General features: G+C 38.8%; 5 protein-coding genes across 5 annotated transcripts; 2 read left to right on the forward strand and 3 right to left on the reverse strand.

Annotated features, from left to right (window-relative positions):
- Positions 1 to 1,164: 1,164 nt before the first annotated feature.
- LOC149958350 (uncharacterized) lies at positions 1,165 to 2,005 on the forward strand. Its single transcript, XM_090167149.1, has 2 exons — positions 1,165 to 1,191; positions 1,563 to 2,005. The coding sequence occupies exon 2, from the start codon at positions 1,571 to 1,573 to the stop codon at positions 2,003 to 2,005; it is 435 nt and encodes a 144-aa protein (XP_090023275.1). The 5' UTR covers positions 1,165 to 1,191; positions 1,563 to 1,570.
- Positions 2,006 to 3,621: 1,616 nt separating this feature from the next.
- On the reverse strand, positions 3,622 to 5,424 carry Vha26 (V-type proton ATPase subunit Vha26). The gene is made up of 7 exons (XM_090164938.1): positions 5,235 to 5,424; positions 5,048 to 5,113; positions 4,875 to 4,984; positions 4,741 to 4,807; positions 4,428 to 4,681; positions 4,275 to 4,362; positions 3,622 to 4,205 (listed from the first exon to the last, which is right to left on the reverse strand). Exons 1-7 carry the CDS (start codon positions 5,265 to 5,267, stop codon positions 4,143 to 4,145), a joined length of 681 nt encoding a protein of 226 aa, XP_090021064.1. The 5' UTR covers positions 5,268 to 5,424; the 3' UTR covers positions 3,622 to 4,142.
- Positions 5,425 to 6,442: 1,018 nt separating this feature from the next.
- LOC149958352 (uncharacterized) lies at positions 6,443 to 9,104 on the reverse strand. Its single transcript, XM_090164939.1, has 2 exons — positions 7,579 to 9,104; positions 6,443 to 7,485 (listed from the first exon to the last, which is right to left on the reverse strand). The coding sequence occupies exons 1-2, from the start codon at positions 9,089 to 9,091 to the stop codon at positions 6,515 to 6,517; spliced, it is 2,484 nt and encodes an 827-aa protein (XP_090021065.1). The 5' UTR covers positions 9,092 to 9,104; the 3' UTR covers positions 6,443 to 6,514.
- Positions 9,105 to 9,204: 100 nt separating this feature from the next.
- LOC149958353 (uncharacterized) lies at positions 9,205 to 10,630 on the reverse strand. Its single transcript, XM_090167150.1, has 2 exons — positions 9,272 to 10,630; positions 9,205 to 9,213 (listed from the first exon to the last, which is right to left on the reverse strand). Exons 1-2 carry the CDS (start codon positions 10,628 to 10,630, stop codon positions 9,205 to 9,207), a joined length of 1,368 nt encoding a protein of 455 aa, XP_090023276.1.
- Positions 10,631 to 19,159: 8,529 nt separating this feature from the next.
- On the forward strand, positions 19,160 to 20,609 carry LOC149958354 (uncharacterized). Its single transcript, XM_090164940.1, has 2 exons — positions 19,160 to 19,451; positions 19,524 to 20,609. Exons 1-2 carry the CDS (start codon positions 19,188 to 19,190, stop codon positions 20,589 to 20,591), a joined length of 1,332 nt encoding a protein of 443 aa, XP_090021066.1. The 5' UTR covers positions 19,160 to 19,187; the 3' UTR covers positions 20,592 to 20,609.
- Positions 20,610 to 21,059: the final 450 nt, after the last annotated feature.

Below are 21,059 nucleotides of genomic sequence, written 5' to 3' on the forward strand. Positions count from 1 at the left end.
GCCAAAATGGAAGTGACCTGCCCCTCGGAAAAATCTAATCGACGAATGTCATTCCTTGATTAAAATGCCTTTAAAAAAATCCATTGCATTACCTAATTTGAATATTCTCTTTGATATATGTCTATTAGATACCAAAATATTCGAGAAAAACTCATTTTAAAATATTTAAAATCGAAAATAACCCAAAATTAAAAAAAAACTTATAATTTTGCAAATAATTTAATTACAAGTCTAAAACTTTGAGAAACGAGTTTTCTTAAGCTACTATACTCGTAGAATAAATATTATTAAAATTAGAAATTAGGCAAATTTTCTGCTAGTCGAATTGACGTATATAAAGCCCATACTTAATTGATCCATGTATATAAAACCCATATTTTATTGATCTATGTATATAAACCCCATTCTTACTTGATCCATGTATATAAAACCCATACTTAATTGATCCATGTATATAAAACCCATATTTAATTGAATCCTGTATATAAAACCCATATTTAATAGATCCATATGTATATAAAACCCATACTTAATTGATCCATGTATATAAAACCATACTTAATTGATCCATGTATATAAAACCCATACTTAATTGATCCATGTATATAAAACCCATACTTAAATGATCCATGTATATAAAACCCACACTTAATTGATCCATGTATATAAAACTAATATTTAATTGATCCATGTATATAAAACCCATACTCGATCAATGTTTATAAAACCCATACTAATTGATCAATGTACATAAAACCCATACTTGATCTATGTATATAAAACCCAGACTTTTTCAATGTACATAAAACCCAGACTTGTTCAATGTACATAAAACCCATACTGGATCATATAAACCCATACTAATCCAAATGCAAAACCCACTCGGGCAACTCATGGAACCATGGGCAACTCATGGAACCATGGGCAACTCTTGATCAAAAGTTTAAAAAATTAAATAAAAAGTAGAGCATACACAACTGTACTGTAAAAACAGAAGGCTATCCAATATATGGTTAAAGTTTTCTACACTGCCAGTACTGTGGAATCAACATTAAATATTTAAATGAAATAACGACGCTGAACCAAAATTGTAATACCGTTTACATTTCGTGCGCACTATAATTGATAAATGTCTAGTTAGTATTCATTTCACGCACACAAAGGGTTCATTTTGGGGTAAAACACGACCAGGTAAACAACGGACCTATAGCCCAACTAATGAAATATTATATCATGCCTATATTACTATATTTTGATCAATTTCCGTCTGCATTAGTATGCAAACGCGTATAATTTAAAAATACACTGTGACCAGAGTCATTATCATAGCTAAAAGGCACGTCTAGTGTCGAAAGACCGATTTCCATGGTAATTCGGGGAAACTTAGTTACTGCACCATGTGCCAAGGTTAAATATTAAGCTTCTGTTGCTAAGTAAATAAAAATATTCTATAATCTACTTCGTTAATTACTATATTTTCTTATGAGAGTTAAATAGGCCACAGTCCCAACCCTTCTTAAATTATTAATACGCAACTTATACTAATACCCTTCTAAAAATAGGTTTCAAAATGTCTACTACACCACCACCACTATGCACCGCATTATCAGGTTACGAATGCAGTTTCTGCGATCAAAATTTAAGTCCATGGATGTCCAAGGAAGAGGCTGAGAAACCGGAAGCGGCCGGTGGAGCACCGGATCAAGCGGGAGTTTATGTTTACGGGGTTTCGAAAAGCAGCGCCAGAACCGACGTTGTGTTCATTGGTCGAAGTAATAGCTCCGTCAGGGCTAAGCTACTTGACGAAATGGGGGACCAAGACTCCAAGCTACAAGAATACTTGGGCAAACACGGAGACGCGGTTCGAATACGCTTTGCGGTTAATGATGACGATTCGGGATGTTCGGAGTCTGATCTTATCTGCGAGCATTGGAAAACGGCTAAAAAGCTACCCAAATTTAGCCGAAAATGGCCCGATAGACAAGGCAGTATTGAACAAGATTAACTTACCTTTAGTCTTTGAATCGTTTTATACTGTTTGTATTTATCAATTTTAAGCTTTCCTATTCATAAACATTTTGGTGATTCTGATAGCTTTGCCTATTCATACTGTCTCGCTTTTAAAATTGTTTAAATTCGTCTTAAATTTTAAACGTTATTATGACCTAATCCTAGGCCTAAAGTAAATTCCTTGAAGTACAATCGTGGATTAAGATTTAAGAATAAGCTTACTGGATATAACACTAGGAATGTTTTGGTTTCTCTCAATAATTGCAGAGCTTAACAAAGCCTAGTTTGTTGCAGCCATGGGATTTTATTATGAACCCAATTTTGCAGCTTGCTACTTTTTCAGTGAATAGCTGTTCGCATCATTCTGCGCATCGACGATCATCCAGCACGAGCGGTATCTCCCGAATTTTCCCCCATTTTTAGGCGACGCTCTAGACCACGGCCAACTTTGATCTCTCGCGCTACAGCGACCATCTCATTCGTTGACGTTTCTGTGTTAACCTATGAGCAAAAGATGTGTATGACGTGAGCGCCCCTAGCGGATTATTATTTTTAGTATAGTTTTTACATTGAAGACAATATAAAAACTGAGCGTGGCGCTGAACTCCTACACGTTATAGTACAGTTTATAGGGGGAAAATCCTTGCTCGCGGAATTTCGACGAATGTGTTGGCCGCTGTAGCGCGTGATCAAAGTTGGCTGTGTCTAGACTGACGAAAGCTGCTGTAGTGCTATATCCAGTAATAGAGTGTTGTCGGCTGAAACCCTGCGACGTCGTCACCATTGTAATTTGAATATTGATAAAACACGGTAACTGTCATGGCGGCCACTATTAACACTACAGCTGTGACGTTACAAGTTTTCAAAATCGTATCAAACGACAACACTCTATAGCGTAAGCTTATATTGCAAATCCATGGTGCAATCTACAAAGTTTTAAAATTCCTCACATAGTGTATATATATAAATAAATTAATTGAAGTTACGTCATGTACTTTGTTAAATACTTGAGCTTAATAACCGTATTAAAGTAAATACCAATTTAAAAATGTTGAAAATTAAAATCTTGCCAATTTGCCAAACACGTCCGCCAAATTTTGAAGCAAATACAATTAGCAGATATCAAAATTAAAGAACAAAAAGCCGGAAACGCGTTCATGACCGCTGTACATAATCAGTTTAAAAATGTACAATCGCTTTAGTTTCTTAATATATAAATTTAAATATAAAAATCTGAAAAACCTTAAAATTTCAAGATACTATATTCAATAATAAATAAAAAAACTATTTAAAACTCAACACTTAAACAGGGTTGCCACAAAATTTTTAGATTCAATTTCCCGGACTTTTTAACGCCAAAATTTTTATTTTATACTTTACTTTTATCAGAAGTTAATAAAGGTTGCCACAAAATTTTTAGATTCAATTTCCCGGACTTTTTAACGCCAAAATTTTTATTTTATACTTTACTTTTATCAGAAGTTAATAAATTTAAATGGTCTTATATTTCAGTAAAAATGTTATTGCAATGTTGAAAAAATTAGCCGAACTTTCAAGGAAATAAACGATAATCAAAGAAATTGTCATAGATCTAGAGTAAAATTACCATCATAAAGTGTCAAGATAAAATTTAATTCCCTGAATCTTTACAAATTTTTAATATTCTGACTTTTAGGAACATTGTTTAATTCCCTGACGTGTGGCCACCCTGTTAAATGAGCTACTATTAAATTTTCAGGTCGCTATTCGAACAAAACCCTTTATACGAATTGTAATTTTTGTATTTTCGCATTTTATCAATATTTATTAAACTTCATGAAATTAAAAAAGTTACTGTTTCATACTTTTGAAGCACAAAATAAAATATTTTCACTTTTTTGTGAAAATTTGCTAATTAATTTCACCTACATTCTGAAGTACAGATAAATCTTTATTACAGAGGAACAATATATTATAGACATCTGGTGCGAAAGTAACAAATCCGTACACCATGACTAGGACCAATAACATGTTTTGCTGGATTAAATTCATTCCTAGCAATGATTACCCACAGAAATTAAATTGATATTTTCAAATGATGGAATGATACTGAATATTTCCGATTTAAATTATATTTCATTATTATTTTAAGTTTAATCTGCGAATTTGCGGTTCAAGTTTCGCCCAAACAAAGCATTACGAATATCAGGAAGAATCTGTAATAAATAATTACAAAGTTTTAGAAATTTATTAAGGTTGTGAAATGAGTCAAATTATATTCGAACCTGATGACTGATAAGCTCTAAACGTTTCTCTAATGTATTTGCAACCTTAATTTTGCCCCTTTGAGCAAATAGATCTACGCCTCCGCAACTATAAAATTAAAAACAAATTATTATTAAACATTATAAAATTTACGGAATAAATGTAAATATTACATATTTGAGGGCAAAAACGTCTCTGTATCCAGGACCAGGTTACAGTCTTTGCCAGAAGCTTCTTTGAAGTCTCTTACTGCATCATCAAGACATCCTTGCACTAATCGCACGTCTTGCTGTCGGCATCGTATGCCAACACTCCCTTCCATCAATTGAAATAAGCCCTGAGTAATTAATTTACGAAGAATATCTTGGTAACGAGCTGGGTCCTTTGCAATTTCAACAAGGTGAGCACGAGCTTCATCTAAAACAGTCTGTGAAAAGTTTCTTTTGAATATATAATTTCCAAATTTAATAAACTCATAATACATACTACAATATGATCTTCCCGATGCTTTAAAACCTTCAAACGAGCTTGGTTAAGCATATTAGAGCTTTGACTATAGAAAGAACGCAAATTATATATTGGTATTTTGTGTAACATATTTGTGTTATAAACTAAATTACATTTTGCGTTGAAGTTCCACTTGTTTTTCCTTGCGATCATAATATTCCATGATTTTAGTTCGTTGTTCTTGTACTAGCTTTCCTTTTTCGATATTGAACTCTTCTTCAGCCTTAGTAATGAAGAAATCTGTTAAATTCCTTATGATTAAGATTTAATAATAAATAACACTTACTCGAGTATCAATTTCTTCGGCTTTTTCATTAGCTTCTTGCTCAATGAAGGCCATCATATGCTTGATCTAGTTATTTAAAAAAATCATGAATTTCTGGTTATAGCTACAAAACAAGGCTTAGCTAATTGACTAAGTTAAAGAAAGTGTTTGAGTTGTATATTCCGTGCAGATTAGAAGTTATTCTTACCTGTTTCTGAACGTCAACATCGCTGAGTGCCATTTTGAAGCTCGGATAGTTAAAGTAGTAATTTTATAATTAAATAAATTGCTTTTATTTCGGATATTTGAAAGAGAAAATTCCCGGTGTAGCGCAAAATGGTGATCAATCCAAAGTCACGAGACCTATGTAATCAAGTGACTACTAAACTCCCAAGATTTTACGGCGACACTGCTGCCATCTACAGTAATATCAGTGTCATAAAAAAAGCCGGGATTTTCAAATATAGGTAAACCAAAAATTAAAATATTACCATGAATATAGAACAGTAGGTTATATACCATCATTATTAAAAAAAGACTGAACTTTCTAAGTCAATTTTGCGTTTTACGTTTCGTTTTTAGACTCCATAAGTTTTACACTAATTATGGTTTAAAAAGTGCTTTTAAAATGTCCATTTCTACCGATATGACTAGTTTAAAAGATTAGCTTTGAACTCGTCTTTTGAAAGCCATTCTTTCCACCTCTTGTGATAATTTTAAGAATCTATCATTAGTTAATTTGCGTAACTTATTGAACCTAGGCTTAGCTAGGAATTCTGTTCGAATTTTTGAAATACAATTTTTAATTCATTCAAAATACCCTCCTGATTGATCAGTATCACAGTCAAGACTGAGTTTCTCATTCTCTTCTGTTAACAAACGTAAACCAAAATGGTCCGGGTTGTTTGATCCTTTGTGGTTTTAAAATTCCTTCCGGGTATCAAGGCCAAAAATACGTTTGCTACAAACTCGTACAAACTAGACTTCCCCCCTGTTGGGAGTTTGAAGTTTTTAGTTCCCACTATTTTACCTTAAGTAATGAAACTGAAGTAGGTCCTGGAATCAGTGAGGGAGAGCGGTTATCGGCGGACTGAAACACCGATCGGTTTGGTGTGAGACGAACAGACTCTAACGCTTTTTCGAATTTTCTTTATTTTTTACTAAGCCTAACGGAAAATAAGTCCCTTTTGAAAAAATATTTATCACGAGGTACAAATTTTAAAAGTCTTTTCTCGAGCTACAGCAATTCGCATCTAACAATAAAAAATAAAACTCTTCTTTAAGAAACACGTACAGTTTTCACGCGCTGCATTCTATTATATTCTACACTTATATTTCTATTTACAAATGCTACAAATAAACGTTTATACTACAATTTTACTATATTACTATTTGTTTTCTAATGACTTCACGATATCAATTTTCTAATGATACTATATATATTTTTTATTTTACACTCCCGCCCGAAATGCGACTAGCATTTCTCAGTTAATTAGATTGCGCTTCCGTTTCTCCTATTTCTAATTTGTATAATAACTGAATTGGTCTTCTCAAAAGAGAACCATTTGCGGTTCTCACGAGACAAGACCTAGTTTTTCCGTCGCGCCCGATTTGGTTTTCTACAACTACAGCCATTTTCCACATGTGTTTAGATAATTTGTCATCATGAACTAATATGACGTCGTTCACTTTGAAGCAGGTTTCATTTTTAGTCGGAGCAGTGTGATGGGCGGAGCGTAGCTCCATTAAATATTCAGATTTCCAGCGACCGCATAACCGTTCCATAAGAATGAGACGATGACGTTCTCTCTTCAATATCTCTCCTCGAGTTTGCGTTTCGAAATTTATTTTAACCCTTTGCGATGGCAGAGTTGTCAATCGTTTCCCTATCAGTAGATGAGCTGGGGTTAGAGGTTCTGGTTCCCCCGCATCTGAAGATGTATAGGTCAAAGGTCTTGAATTAATAACAGCTTCTACTTCCGCTAATACTGTTTGCATCTCAGGATAGTCTAATGTGGTTTTGCCTAGTCCTTTTTTGAGCGTAGTTTTGGTCGAACGTATTAATCGCTCGAAAAAGCCGCCCCACCAAGGGGCTCTTTCCGCGTTGAATCTCCAGGTGATTCCGTGGTTAGCGCAATAATTTTCTACCTCCGGTTTGTTTATGTTTTTAAAGATTATTTGAAGTTCAGAACCCGCTTTTACGAAACTCTTAGCATTGTCCGAGATTACTAAACTTGGAAGTCCTCTCTTGGCCACGAATCGACGAAAAGCCAGTAAAAAATCTCTGGTTGATTGAGTTTGGACCAATTCTAAATGTACCGCTCTGACAGCGGCACACGTAAAGAGACAAACGTATGACTTTTCCAAGTCCTTGTCATTATTTCTGCCTTTTATGAACAACGGCCCACAAAAATCAATTCCTACGACAGTAAAAGCCTCCGAGATACGGCTTCGGCCCGCTGGAAGAGGAGCGAATGGCATTTCGCCTGGTTTTGACTGATATTTTTTACATGTTGTACAATCGTTTACAACCTTTTTTACCAGTTGCTTACCGGCGGGAATCCAGTACCTCGTACGTAATTGCGTGAAGGTAGCTTGAACACCTCCGTGAATGACCCGTTTGTGGCATTCTTCGGCTATAAGATAAGCTAGTCTTTGGTCCTTGTTGAGAATTGCGGGATGCTTCTCCTCGTAGCTCAGTTCGGACTGTTCCAACCTACCACCTACGCGAATTAACCCATCAGGTCCTAACGTTGGTGTCAGCGATAGAATTTTTGAATTTGAAGGAATTTTATCGTTATTTTTTAGAGCTCGACTTTCAGCCGGATACTCCTTGAGCCGAGCAGATTTTACCCATAGTTTTTCGGCGTTGTTTAGTTCGTTTGCGGTTAAAGGACCGCGTAATTTTTCTTTCTTCTTCCATTTGTTAACGACTCGTAACAACATTGCAGAAATTCGCAGCGGTTTTCTCCAGGTACTAAATTTGTTTAAGTCGATTAAACTTTGAAGGTCTAAAGTTTCTACTACTTGGATAGCCAATACGGTTGTTTTGCGTTTCTCCAGTTCCAAGACTTCTCGCGGAATTTTTTCCACTGGATTTTTTGGCCAATTTTCTTGACCCATTACCAGCCACGTCGGACCAGAGAACCAGGCTTCTCCTTCGATCAATTTCTTGACTTCGATTCCTCTTGACAGGAGATCAGCTGGGTTTTGACTGCCGGGGCAATGCGACCAGCTTTGCGGATCCGATACGCGTTGGATTTCGGCGACTCTGTTTGAGACGAAAGGAAGCCAGGTTTTGGGGTTATCTTTGATCCAATGAAGCGCTATATTTGAGTCACTCCACATGTTAATGATTAGATTTCCTTTATCGAAAACGCTTTTGATGTGGTTGACGAGTTGGGCTCCAATCAGACACGCTAACAATTCCAATCGAGGAAGTGATAATTCGGGTTGCCTCTTCTTCAATGGCGCAACCTTGGCCTTTGCAGTAACGAATGATACTCCAGTTTTACCGCTTTCTGTTTCGTACCTGACGTAAATTACGGCTCCGTACGCTTTGATACTACTGTCACAGAAAACGTGTAGTTGTTGGGATTTTATTTTATCTTGATAGTAGTATCTCGGTAATTTCAGCTTCTTTAGATCCTTCATCTCGTTACTCCATTTTTCAAACTCGTTTACTATGTCGACTGGGAGATCTTCATCCCAAGTTTTCTCTAGAGCCCACAGTTTTTGAAACAGGATCTTCGCCCGTATGGTATACGGTGCAAGAATTCCGATTGGGTCGAATATTTGCGCGACCGTACTAAGGATGAAACGTTTACTTCGTTTGGGATTTTTCAAAGTGTCCAGGATGTTACTGAGATCGAAAGTAATGACGTCTTGGTTGTTTTCCCATTGCAGTCCCAATACTTTAAGAGACGCGTTTGATTCGCCAGAATTTTCTTCCATTGTAAAGTTTTCGTCATCTTTCCATTTTTTCTCCAATGTTTTTGAGTTTGATTTCCACTTTCTAAGATGCATTCCTGTCTCCTTCATAATTTGATTGGCGCCTGAAGACATTTCATAGGCTTTATCGTCATCATCATTTCCGGATACCCAGTCGTCCACGTAGATATCGTTAGATAGGGATATGACTTCTTCTTTAGTTTGATCGTATTTTTTTAAATGTAGTTTTATTGTAGCTGCCAAGAGGAATGGTGAACTTGTAACTCCGAACGCAGCCCTTGTTACTCGAAACACCTGAAACTGATCTCTTTTGAATTTACCACCTTCTTCAATGACCCATAGGAATCTTAGACAATCTCGATCTTCCTTCTTTAATTCCACCTGCAGGAAGGTTTTCTCGAGATCTGATATTACGGCTATGGCGTGTTTTCGAAAGCGTAACCATAATTTAAGCAGCTCAGGATTTAAATTTGGACCAGATGCCAGGCAGTCATTTAGGGACGGTTCTCCAACGGCGCGGGCTGACGCGTCGTACACGATTCGAAGTTTGGTTGTGCTACTTGATTCTCTTTTGACTCCTTGGTGTGGAAGATAAAATGTTCCTGGAGTGTCTGGAGTCTCTACGATTTCAATGATTCCAATGTCCTTTTGTTCCATAATGATACTTTTGTAGGTTTCATAATATTCTCTATTTGCTTCAAATTGTTTGATTAAACTTCCCATTCGCTTTGTTGCTACGCTTAAGTTGTTCTTTAGAGTTGATTTTTCGACGAGCCAAGGTAGTTTAACCTGATAACGTTCGCCTTGAAAGGTGGCATTGTTTTCAAACTCTTCCATAATTTTATTGTTTGTCGGAACTTGGTCCTCGTTTGAATCGATACCTAGCGACTCCAGCTCCCAAAACCTTTTGATCGTATCCGATATCAATCTTTCTTCAACACTGACTCGTAGCACTTGCACCACTTCATAATTCCCAATTCCAGTTTGATTTACGTTGATGGGTCCCTGTAGAGTCCAGCCTAGTTTTGTTTCCTGCGCCACTAACGAAGGGCTTAACCTTTGCATATTGCTAGTTACGAATTCCCAGTAGAAATCGCTTCCAATGAGAACGTCTACCTTGTAAGCACCTTTTGGACCTTGTCCAAATTCATCCGCCAATTGACAATTGTTTGCTTCCACGAATTTTTTCATTGCTTCACAGCTCACATTGGCGACCGCTTGACAAATATAAGGTACCTCAATAGCCACTACTTCGATTTTTGTTCCCTTTTGATTGACGTTTTCCAATGTCAACAATACTTTTCTTCTTCGAGATGACTCAGGTGTCTCGTTCCCAAAATTGTTTATAGCTATTGAGGCAATTCCTATCACTGGCAGATTGAGTTGACGCGAAATGCTTTCATGGACAAAGGTGGCTTCACTCCCTCCATCCAGCAAGCATCTTACGCGCGACACCTTGTTTGAAAGGTTGTCTCGGGGGTTTCTCGCGATCGCTTGCCCTGTCTGTAGAAATACAGTTTGATTTACCGTAACTGAGGCGCATGTTTTGTTTTCTGTGCTGAAATTCTCGTCGGTACGTTTTAGTTTTTCTTCTGATTTTGGTTTCGATTTCGGTGCCCCTTTGTTGGCGTTGCTTGATGGACATACGGCCATATTGTGGTTTTTGTGACAAATTCGACACGATCTAAATTTTGAAGGACAAACCCTCGCGTTGTGATTCCTTTTTAGGCAATTAAAACATCTTCGATCCTTGCTGATTTTTTCTCGTTTCGTGTCAATGGAATGCGCGGAGCAATTTGATGACCCGTGAGTGTCCACTTCGCAAAAAATGCAATACGTATTTCCTTGAAAAGGCTGCTGATTTACCCGCGTTGAGAGGGCTGCCGCGGAACTCGAATAAGGGTTTTCGATGGCGCTTTGATAATCTGGTTTTGGCGGTTTGACGGGGTGTTTGCTTTCACATTTCTCCTTTTCGATTTCTCCGCCTTCTTTGCGCAGAAACGCTAAGAGCGTATTCCGATGTACACGCACGGCTAAATTATAATCTCACTTCTTCGGGTATAGCGCGCAAGATAGCCGGGCACAAGCATGAGCTACTACTTCCAGTATCACAACCTAGCGCTTTTAAGCTACGGATGTGATATTCGCACGACAAAAGCAAATTACGCAACCCTTTTAAATCTCTAACTTTCGTAACTGGCTCTAATTTTAACATTAACTTTTGATGGTGCAGTATCATTTGATCTGTCCGGCCGTAGGTATCTTTCAACAATTTAACAGCTTCGTCGTAAGAGCCATCAGAAACGTCAGCTTCATAACTCGATATTAAATTTTTAGCTTCACCTGATAGATATGATATCAAATAGTTAAACTTTTCTACTTTAGGAAGGTTGGTTTTATCAACCGCTGCTTGATATCTGCTCCAAAACCCGTTGAATTTCAGAATATCTCCATCAAAGATTGGCATTTTGAGTTCGGGAAGCTTGGTCACCGAAGGTACTTGACAGATGGTCATATTTTGACCCATACTAGCTGTTGCGATGTTATTATTTGGATCGTGAACTTGGCTGGCGTTGATAGCTCGCGTTGCTGCCTCCTTTATTCTCCGGTTAGCTCTTGATTTTGCGATGGTGATTATATCCACATACTCGTCGGCGGCCTTTAACTCTCGTTGGAGTTCCTTTAGATTGAGCGTTTGATCTTGAACTTGTTCTTCCAACGAAGTCAGCGTTGGCTCTTTTCTGATCAGTATATTAAGGTGATCTTCGACATCAGCGACGTCCGAGTTAACATTATTGAGTAGATCCTCTATTTCCTTGATTACTTTATTTATTTGAGAACGAACTGTTTCTCTTTGTAGCTTAAGGCGTTGTAACTCCATCGGCTCACGTAGGTTTGGATTATCTCCCTCCGACTCTAAATCTTCTATGATAGCTGTTTCTCTAACTACTCTGCTCGAAGTCGTCTCCTCCGAAATTTGAGGTTGATTTCGTTTTGTTTGACTTCTTTTCTTTGGAATTTTGTTGATTGATTTCTTTCACTTCAATCAGTTGTCTCACACTGCGAACTAGTTATCGCGACGTTTGATCTTCCCGGGTTTCGGCACCAAATGTTGGGAGTTTGAAGTTTTTAGTTCCCACTATTTTACCTTAAGTAATGAAACTGAAGTAGGTCCTGGAATCAGTGAGGGAGAGCGGTTATCGGCGGACTGAAACACCGATCGGTTTGGTGTGAGACGAACAGACTCTAACGCTTTTTCGAATTTTCTTTATTTTTTACTAAGCCTAACGGAAAATAAGTCCCTTTTGAAAAAATATTTATCACGAGGTACAAATTTTAAAACGTCTTTTCTCGAGCTACAGCAATTCGCATCTAACAATAAAAAATAAAACTCTTCTTTAAGAAACACGTACAGTTTTCACGCGCTGCATTCTATTATATTCTACACTTATATTTCTATTTACAAATGCTACAAATAAACGTTTATACTACAATTTTACTATATTACTATTTGTTTTCTAATGACTTCACGATATCAATTTTCTAATGATACTATATATATTTTTTATTTTACACCCCATAGAAATAGAAAAGAAATAGAGGGAAGATTACCGCGTTAAGGCACCCCTGTTTTTGACCGGGAAAATTCATCACCCCCCCCCCCCCGCGCATGCATGAAAGCGGAGATGGGCAGAATTTGCAACGCCATGGGCAGGGCCGGATTAAGACCTTGTGGGGCCCTAGGCCCAAGCTAATTTTGGTGCCCCGTTTCAGTGGCGAGCGAAGCTAGCTAGGAGCCCCGCAATTTATAACTGACAAATGGATGGAAAATACAATTTCAATGTAGACATTGCCTACATTTTAGTGACGTTAATAAATAATTGCTTTACATGGTATCGAAAAATGTGGACGCATTTACTAAAATTACTCCGGAAAAAACTTGTTAAAAGTAAATAATACAAATTTTGTACTTTTAATTTTTCAAAACCTCCTCTGGTGCTCCTTGTAGATTTGGTGCCCTAGGCCCAGGCCTAGTCGGCCTATTGGGTAATCCGGCCCTGGCCATGGGCACGTCCAAATTTTAAGAATTCTTCCCTTGATAGTGAGAATTCTCACTTCTCAAAATTTTGACGGTCTTTCTCACAGGAGGTGACGTCATCTCTTCTCACGAGTTCTCTTGAGAAGAGTGAGAATGCACGGAGGCATTCTCACTCGGTCAAATTACAAATAAAAATGGCAGCTAATATTCTAATATATTTTTGTGGACGAAAATTAATTTCAGAGAATATAGAATGGTTAGTTAATTTCCTACGAAACCTTTCCTTTCAAATTATAAGTAAAATCTTTCCTTCCTTCATATATTGTCGTGAAATCATCTAAAAATAATATTTATTGTCAAAGGCTTAGTTTACTAAGTTCGTGGGATTATCGTAACTTCGTAAGCCGCCATCTTTAGAAGAGTCTTTTTACATTTGACGCATTTTAGCGAATTCTCACGGGAGAAAAATTATCACGAAGAACTCTACTCAAGAGAAAAACTCCCTCTCAGAATTTTGACGCGGCCCATCTATCCTTCCTTCGTTTACATCAAATGACAGTTGATTTTCAAAAAGGCATAATGTATTTCATTTCACCGCGCGTCGTTGGCGCCACGTAATCTGCCCATCTCATGCAGGGCCGTAGCCAGGCTATAGATGTAATTTAGAAGGGCCTGTAGTATTCAGTGCCGTCTTTATAGATTTAGTTCGAGGAACGCCAGGTCGGGCGAAAAAAATTCCAGTACAGCGGCACCCGTACTTCCCCCCCCCCTGGCTACGGGCCTGATCTCATGGCTTCCTACATTGGCGAAAAGGGGGTCGGCACTCGCGGTCAACTTCGCCAGATACAATAGTGCCTTTATTACTTTTCTATCTCTATCGATCTCTATGAATAAACCCTGTTTATGGACGACGCTTTTTTTTCCTTCTCCATTTTTTTTAATTATTTTGTATTTTTATCTAACTGTTAATTTAAATTGTGTTAAATTTACTTATCGCTAATCCTCTCCTACTTGTTGATACTCAACACTAAGGCATTTGGCAGTGAGTACGCTGCAACTTTGTTACTTTCATGCCCGGCTGCTAAGCCTTTCTGCCTCGTGGTTCCATTATGACGAAGGACTGCAACAAGTCGGTGCTGCCCAAAGCTTCTTGGTCTGCCCGTACCAGACGGGATGTGGTATCCTCTACTATCGATTGGATTGGATGTAAGTCCTGTCCCCGTTGGGAACTTTTTGAGAACTCCTCAGTCTTTGGCACGATTCCCTTTGAGGAGGTGGATGATGATACCACTTTCACGTGTAAACTTTGTGGTATTCTAAAGGCACAGGCTGATCTTGTAGATGAACTTGCTCTTCTCCGCGGTGAAACTGCTTCCTTGCGAATTGATAACAGTGCGGTTAACTCTCGAATCGATGGCATTGATGTTACTATTCAGCAGACTAAGGCTGACATTTCTACGTTTAACGCCAGTGTTCTCAAACTGGAACAGAAATTTGACCAAGCTGAACTTTCAAATAAGGCTCAATTTGTTTGTATGACCGATCTGTTGAAATCTGAGCTCTCCGCCGTTAGAGCAGATTTCTCCTCCAGTAACACACTCATTCATGAGAAATTTGATAAACATGCTCCATCCGTTGCGTCTGACGTTCTGGCGCAACTTGACCCGATCCTGCAACGACAGGAGAGCAAGTATTCCGTATTATTAGATACCAAGGTTGATACAGCCAAAATTGCTGATATAGTGTTTGAACGCATGGAACCCATGCTGCAGCAACGAGACAAGACTCACTTGGAGAAGGTACACTCCAAAGCTGATGCGCTGGAGGACTTCCAACAGGAGAGCCTCCGACGTAATAATATTCTCCTACTGAATGTGCCGGAAGATCACACTACCTCCGATGATGTTTCTGGTCAGCAGTGTGTTCGGGATCTGCTGAAGTTTAGTAACCTCCCTCTGCATATCTCTTTCTTTCGGCTTCCTAGGGCGCTGCCTGTGCCTCCTGGGCGTTTTCCTAGACCAATCAAAATTCTATTCCATACCGATTCCAAAAAAAAGGGAATTTTTGACGCACATCTCTGACCGGCGGCAGGACCCAAACTTTACGCTGGTTACCATACTAGGAACCAGCAAGCTCGTTACCAGAAAGCTGTCGCTGAACTTCAGACCCGACTTACTGCAGGGTAACGTGGTCTTGGCATCCGGACCTACAAAGTAGTGCCTATCGCTGCTGCAGTTCCAAACCGCCCATCCTCGCCCATGCGCTCCCAGATGCCGGATCATCCAACGCAAGACTCTAGGCACTCTGCCCCTCAGGGGCCGCCACCCATTTATCCCTACACGCGGTATCCGATGCCCCAACGTTCTCAGTCCAGCCGGCAGTGGGGTGCCCCTCAAACCCTACAAGCTCCCACGGGGGAGCCTTACGCTCACATTGCTCGGTCACTAGTGGCGTTCCCCAGGGGTCTGTTTTGGGCCCACACTTTTTGTCATTTTTGTCAATGATCTCCCCCTTGTGGTCAAGGAGTCGTTTTTGAAACTTTTTGCTGATGACAGCAAGGTTGGCCGTGGAATTACCTCGGTGTCTGATGCTCTTTTACTTCAATCCGATGTCAATGCATTGGATTATTGTTGGGCTCGAACGGTATGAGTTTCAACTCCACCAAATCATTAGTTCTGCATTGTGGGAGTAACAACCCCCTCTTCCAGTATCGTCTTGGTGGCAGACTAATCGAATCTCAAAATATCATTCGTGATTTGGGGGTGATGCTCTCGGGCAGAATGTTGGGGGACACTCACAGCAAAGCTGCTTCAGCCCGGGGAATGAGAGCCCTTTATCTATTAAGGCGCTCTTTATCTTTTTTTAGTGCTAAATCGTTTAAGATTTTGTATGGTGCTTATGTCCGTCCTCATCTCGACTATTGCTCGAGCATTTGGTCTCCTCACCTTGTTAAAGACGTTGATAGATTGGAACGGGTGCAGAGGAAAGCCACGAAACTTGTCCCGGGTTTGCGTACCCTCCCTTATCCTAACCGCCTTAAGCGCCTGGGCCTTTTATCCCTTTCTGATCGCCGCCTTCGTACTGACCTCATTGAAACTTTTAAGATTGTCCATGGTTTCTATAACTTGACGGCCGACCAGTTCTTTACAATTAAGTGGTCGGGTCGAAAAGCACCAACCCTGTACAAAATCAGGTGCAGCTGTCTATCCAGACGAGTCTTTTTTACTCAACGTATTATTAATCACTGGAATGAGCTCCCCTCTGCCGTCAAAACTAAATCCTCGGTTGGTTCTTTTAAATCACGTTTGGACAAGTTTCGTGGCTGGACCTTCTAGTCATTCCCCGTTTCCCCCTTGTAAATATCCGAATTAGTTTTATATTATTGTATAGTGTGTTGTATTATTTCCGCTTAATCTCTTTAGCTTCCCCAATTCACCTGTCCTTGTCTGTACAATGTTTTTCAATTTTTTTTTATACTGTTCCGCTTAGTTTTTTTTATTATCCGTATTTTTCCCGTCTCATCCATTGAGTTGGGAATATTAATCTAGAGATCCAATCAAATCTGCTCCCCGCGAAACAAGTTTTTGAAAAATACGAATGTGCCGTCTGCTCTAAAATGACGAGAAAACGTTATCATATGACCCGTGACGCCATCCATTATTTTGAAGAAAAAAAATCTTTTTGCTTGAAAACGCGTCTTATTTGAACGAATCATTGAGAGATAGACGGCGCCACGGGTAGAATGATAACGTTTTCTTCGCATTTGGGCAGCCTTGGAAATAAGGTTTTATTTTAAACTGGTCCTTATGACCAGTGACCCCTAGCATATGAATTATTAAACTGGTCCTTATGACCAGTGACCCCCTAGCTTAGGAATTATTAAACTGGTTTTATATAAAATGTTCTAATGTCATTTATAAGCCTAAAAAACCTATACTACATGTTTAGAAGTTAGATTATGTTGGTAACATTAACTTTACACGTATTCAAAATAGTTAACTGTATTTTATGAGTACCACAAGAATAGTACAATATAGTACTATCTCACCTAAGACTACTACCATAGCCTAGAAGACGCTCGTAATTTACTGTATTATCTCTCTTTCTCTAGGCCCCGTAACTCCAGAGTCTCCGGTCCGTTACCGCGTAGCCAGGTAGCCTACCGTACTCCAGGGAAAGCGAGACTAGAGGATTGAGGGTTTGAGGCCAGAGGGGGGTTATACAGTTCGACTCGTTCGAGAGATGCGAGCGAAGGGACTCTACATAAAACCTCGACGTGCGCGGAGTCGCTGTACATATAAATCCAGTGAATAGGGAAATCAAAATTGATTGATTATTTGGAATTATTAAACTGGTCACCTTCTGTTTTTTGGTTATTATTTCGAATTAATAAACTGGACACGGTGACCAGTGACCCGCCAAATTTTGAATAAATAAACTGGTCTGAGCAATTAATTAACTGGTCTTTGACCACCTGACCACCGTTATTTGGGACGCCGATGGGAGCAGATGACAGTATTCTTATTTTTAAAAACCTGTTTCGCGAAATACTGAATTCCGACGTTTCGATTGGACCTCTAGATTAATATTCCCAACTCAATGGTCTCATCAACCCCTCGCTCCCCATGTTTATTTTTTTATCTATATCTCTGTCTTATTTATTTATTTATTTATTTATTAACAGAAAAATATCTACCAAGCCAGCAAGGCTTTTGTGTAGATTTCAAATACATATGCGTGAAACAGATACAATAGGATAAACTATACAGAAGGTGAGATCTTAACGCGCGGTTAAAATGCTCATTTAAAAGTGCACGGAATTTAGGGAGGGAGGGTTCGGATACAATAGATTGGGGAAGGGCATTCCAGTCATTGATTACAGAATTAGAGAATGAGTTTAAACGAACAGTTGTGCTTGCCCTGGGTTTTGATAATTTATAAGAGTGGCCTCTAGTACGAGAACCCTCATTTAAAACAAAAAAAATCAGAAAAGTTGTGCACGAGACTTTTATGGAAAAAATTGTGTAAAAGGCATAAGTTAGTTATTTTGTGGCGAATAATGACTGGAAGAATGGACAGGGATTGTAAGCGCGACGGGGCTGGTAGCTTATCAATTTTAGTAGCTAATTTGGTAAAACGGTTTTGAGCCTTTTGCAATGCCAATGGGTCAGAAGCTAAATGAGGGGTCCAAATTGGGGAACAAAAATCGAAAATCGGTAGAACAAGGGCATTATAGAAAGTTTTAATTATTTTTGGGGAACGGAAGTTTAGATTACGGCGGACACATCCCGCAATTGAACGGACACGCTTAGTGACTTTATTGGAGTGGCTGGAGAATTTCAGGGTGGGGTCCACAATAATACCGAGGTCACGCTCCGAAAGGGTGGTCTTAAGGGGGTTGCCAGTGATGGAGTAGATAAAAATAGGGTTCTCGGGACCTAAGTGAAGAACCGCACACTTAGCATCGTTAAAAGAAAGGCCATGCTCACCAGCCCAAACCACAACAGCGTCCAAATCCGCCTGAAGCTCCCGGCAATTGGCTTGAGAACCAATCTTATGAAAGAGCTTAGAATCATCCGCAAACAACAGAACAACCGCGACAAGGACAGACTCAGGCATAGAGTTGATGAGAACATTGAAAAGGAGCGGCCCCAGGACTGAGCCCTGAGGCACACCCCTGTCCACATCAGCCCAGCCAGACTGCTGCCCGCCGACGACCACCCGCTGCTTACGCCCACATAAGTAGCTCTCGAGCCACGCCAGAGCATCGCCGGAAATACCAGCCGAGCGGAGAGCGATTGTGTTGGTAATCTTGTTTTGTACTATTTTGTTCTATGTTTGAATGCTTGGTGTACGTAATATAAGTGCGTACTCAGGAACTCAATAAGTGTATTTCACTTTCTCTATCCTGACAATAAAGTATTATATTCTATGGTCCACTCCCCTCTTTCCACCCCAAAAACGATTCAAATTGTAACGCCATCTCGTGTCTGAAATCGACACTATGGTTATGGTTTTTAAATGTGGCAATTGTGAATTAAATTCGTCCGCAAATTATTTTATTCGGAATTTAATAGGATTTGTCATTGTTAAAGCCGTAATTTTTTTATATCGCATAGGTAAATAGTAACTAGTTTTACATTAATAAAAATTCAACAGTTATTGGATACCATGGTGCCCCGACCAAAAATATGTGTTTGGAAAGACTGTAACAGTGATTCAAGAAATAACCATAAGCCCTACATGAAAGGAGTTGGATTCGTTCCATTCCCCAAGCCAAAAACCCAGTATGAAAAGTGTAAAAAGTGGATTAGATTGGTCGGCCGTGAGGATTATCCGCTAGAGAGGGTCAACTATAACACTTATGTTTGCTATAAACATTTCGTTGGTGCAAATGGTCCAACAGGAACCTATCCAGATCCGGTCCATGTAAAAGTAAGTATGCTATAATGTTAAGTTTATTAGCTTAGTCTTAGTTTATACTTAGTCCTTATTTGGTTTTACAAGGATTACGTTTCAATATTGAAAAAACAACCTGAGCTTGGAGTTAAACAACGAGATCCCTTATGTGAGGTACCAGTAAACCAGGACAAAGAAATGCAAGTAGAAATTGGAAGTCACCCTCTAGAACAAGGCTGTAACGCTGCGGATGTTTTGATGCAACTAAATTCTTCATTACAAAAATATGATGTTTATCTTTTACCCGAGCTTCCGTTTAACCAGACTGGAGACAGTTGCCCAAAAGAATCATTAGAAAACGAATGTGAGATAGGAGTGGATGTTTCCATGGTTAAAGAAAATAAAGAGCAGCGAATAGAAGTTCATATTGACGAGACCAGAGATCTAACATCAGTGTTTAGTCACTTCATTGCACCATTAGGGTGGTCAATAACTTTTCTAGAAGACAGCTTTAAAGCTAAAAAATTTAAAGAATCATCGGGGGTCATAATTGGACTTACTATTGACAAGTTTTTCTATGTCACCTACGAAGCTTTAGGAAGAAAGGTTACAAACTGTGGTATCCTGGTTCATTTAACTAGTAAAATTCAAAATCAAAATGAATTAGCTAGTACTTTGAAGTATTTAGAAAAGATAAAAACCTGCACTGGAAATGATGAAGATCGATTTGTAAATATTTACAAAAATAGAAGTAAACCAGCAGGCTTCCTCAGTGCCATCAGTGGTGGTGTTCACAGTGATAAGTGTTGCCTTCTCGAGTTAAATGACAAAAGAAAACGATGCTTTTATTGCTTGAAACAACGGGCTACTTTTCAAGTAACGTTTAGAAGAAACAAAAACAAATCTGAAAAAAGTTTTAGCCACTTTAAAAATCTTGAGAAACAGGAACTGATAAAAGAGTTAAGAACAACCAAAGTCATTGGAATGAGATTAAAGAATCAAATAAAGAAGCTTAAAAAGAAAATAGCCAATGATATTAAAAGACATGGAGATGATATAGGAGATGAAAGTCACGAGGTGCTGATGCGTGTCTTGGAGAAGAAAATTACTGAGAATGAAAGCAATTCAAATAAAGACTGCCAAATTGTTTCTTTTGACACAGAAAAAAATTCTTAACGAAAAAAATGCCAAGGGAAGACGCTGGCATCCACTAGTGGTGCAATGGTGTTTGCATATGTATGCAAAATCCCCATCTCTATGGAATGTTCAATGAATCTGGAATTCTGAAACTTCCATCTAAAAGCACACTCAACCGCCATTTACCGAAGATTGGGCTGAACCCTGGCTTTGACGCTGATGCATTTAACTCATGTGTTACAATTTATCTTGCGAGGTTTAACATCAAGCTTTAAATTTCCGATTGCCTATTTTGGAACCAATAACTTAACAGCTGAGAAACTTGACTCGCTACTCATGGAGGCCATTCAAAATTTGGAGTTTTGCGGTTTTAAAATGCTGTGCGTCACGGGAGATGGTGCTTCTACTAATCGAAAGTGTTTTGGATTCAACACCAGTGCCGAGGAACCTCATAAATGTCAAAACCCATACTCTGGAATAGAAACTAGGCCTCTATATTTTATATTT

The sequence above is a fragment of the Leiobunum rupestre genome, chromosome 2 (assembly GCF_980474605.1).
Source record: "Leiobunum rupestre chromosome 2, qqLeiRupe1.1.hap1, whole genome shotgun sequence".
Lineage (NCBI taxonomy): Eukaryota > Metazoa > Arthropoda > Arachnida > Opiliones > Sclerosomatidae > Leiobunum > Leiobunum rupestre.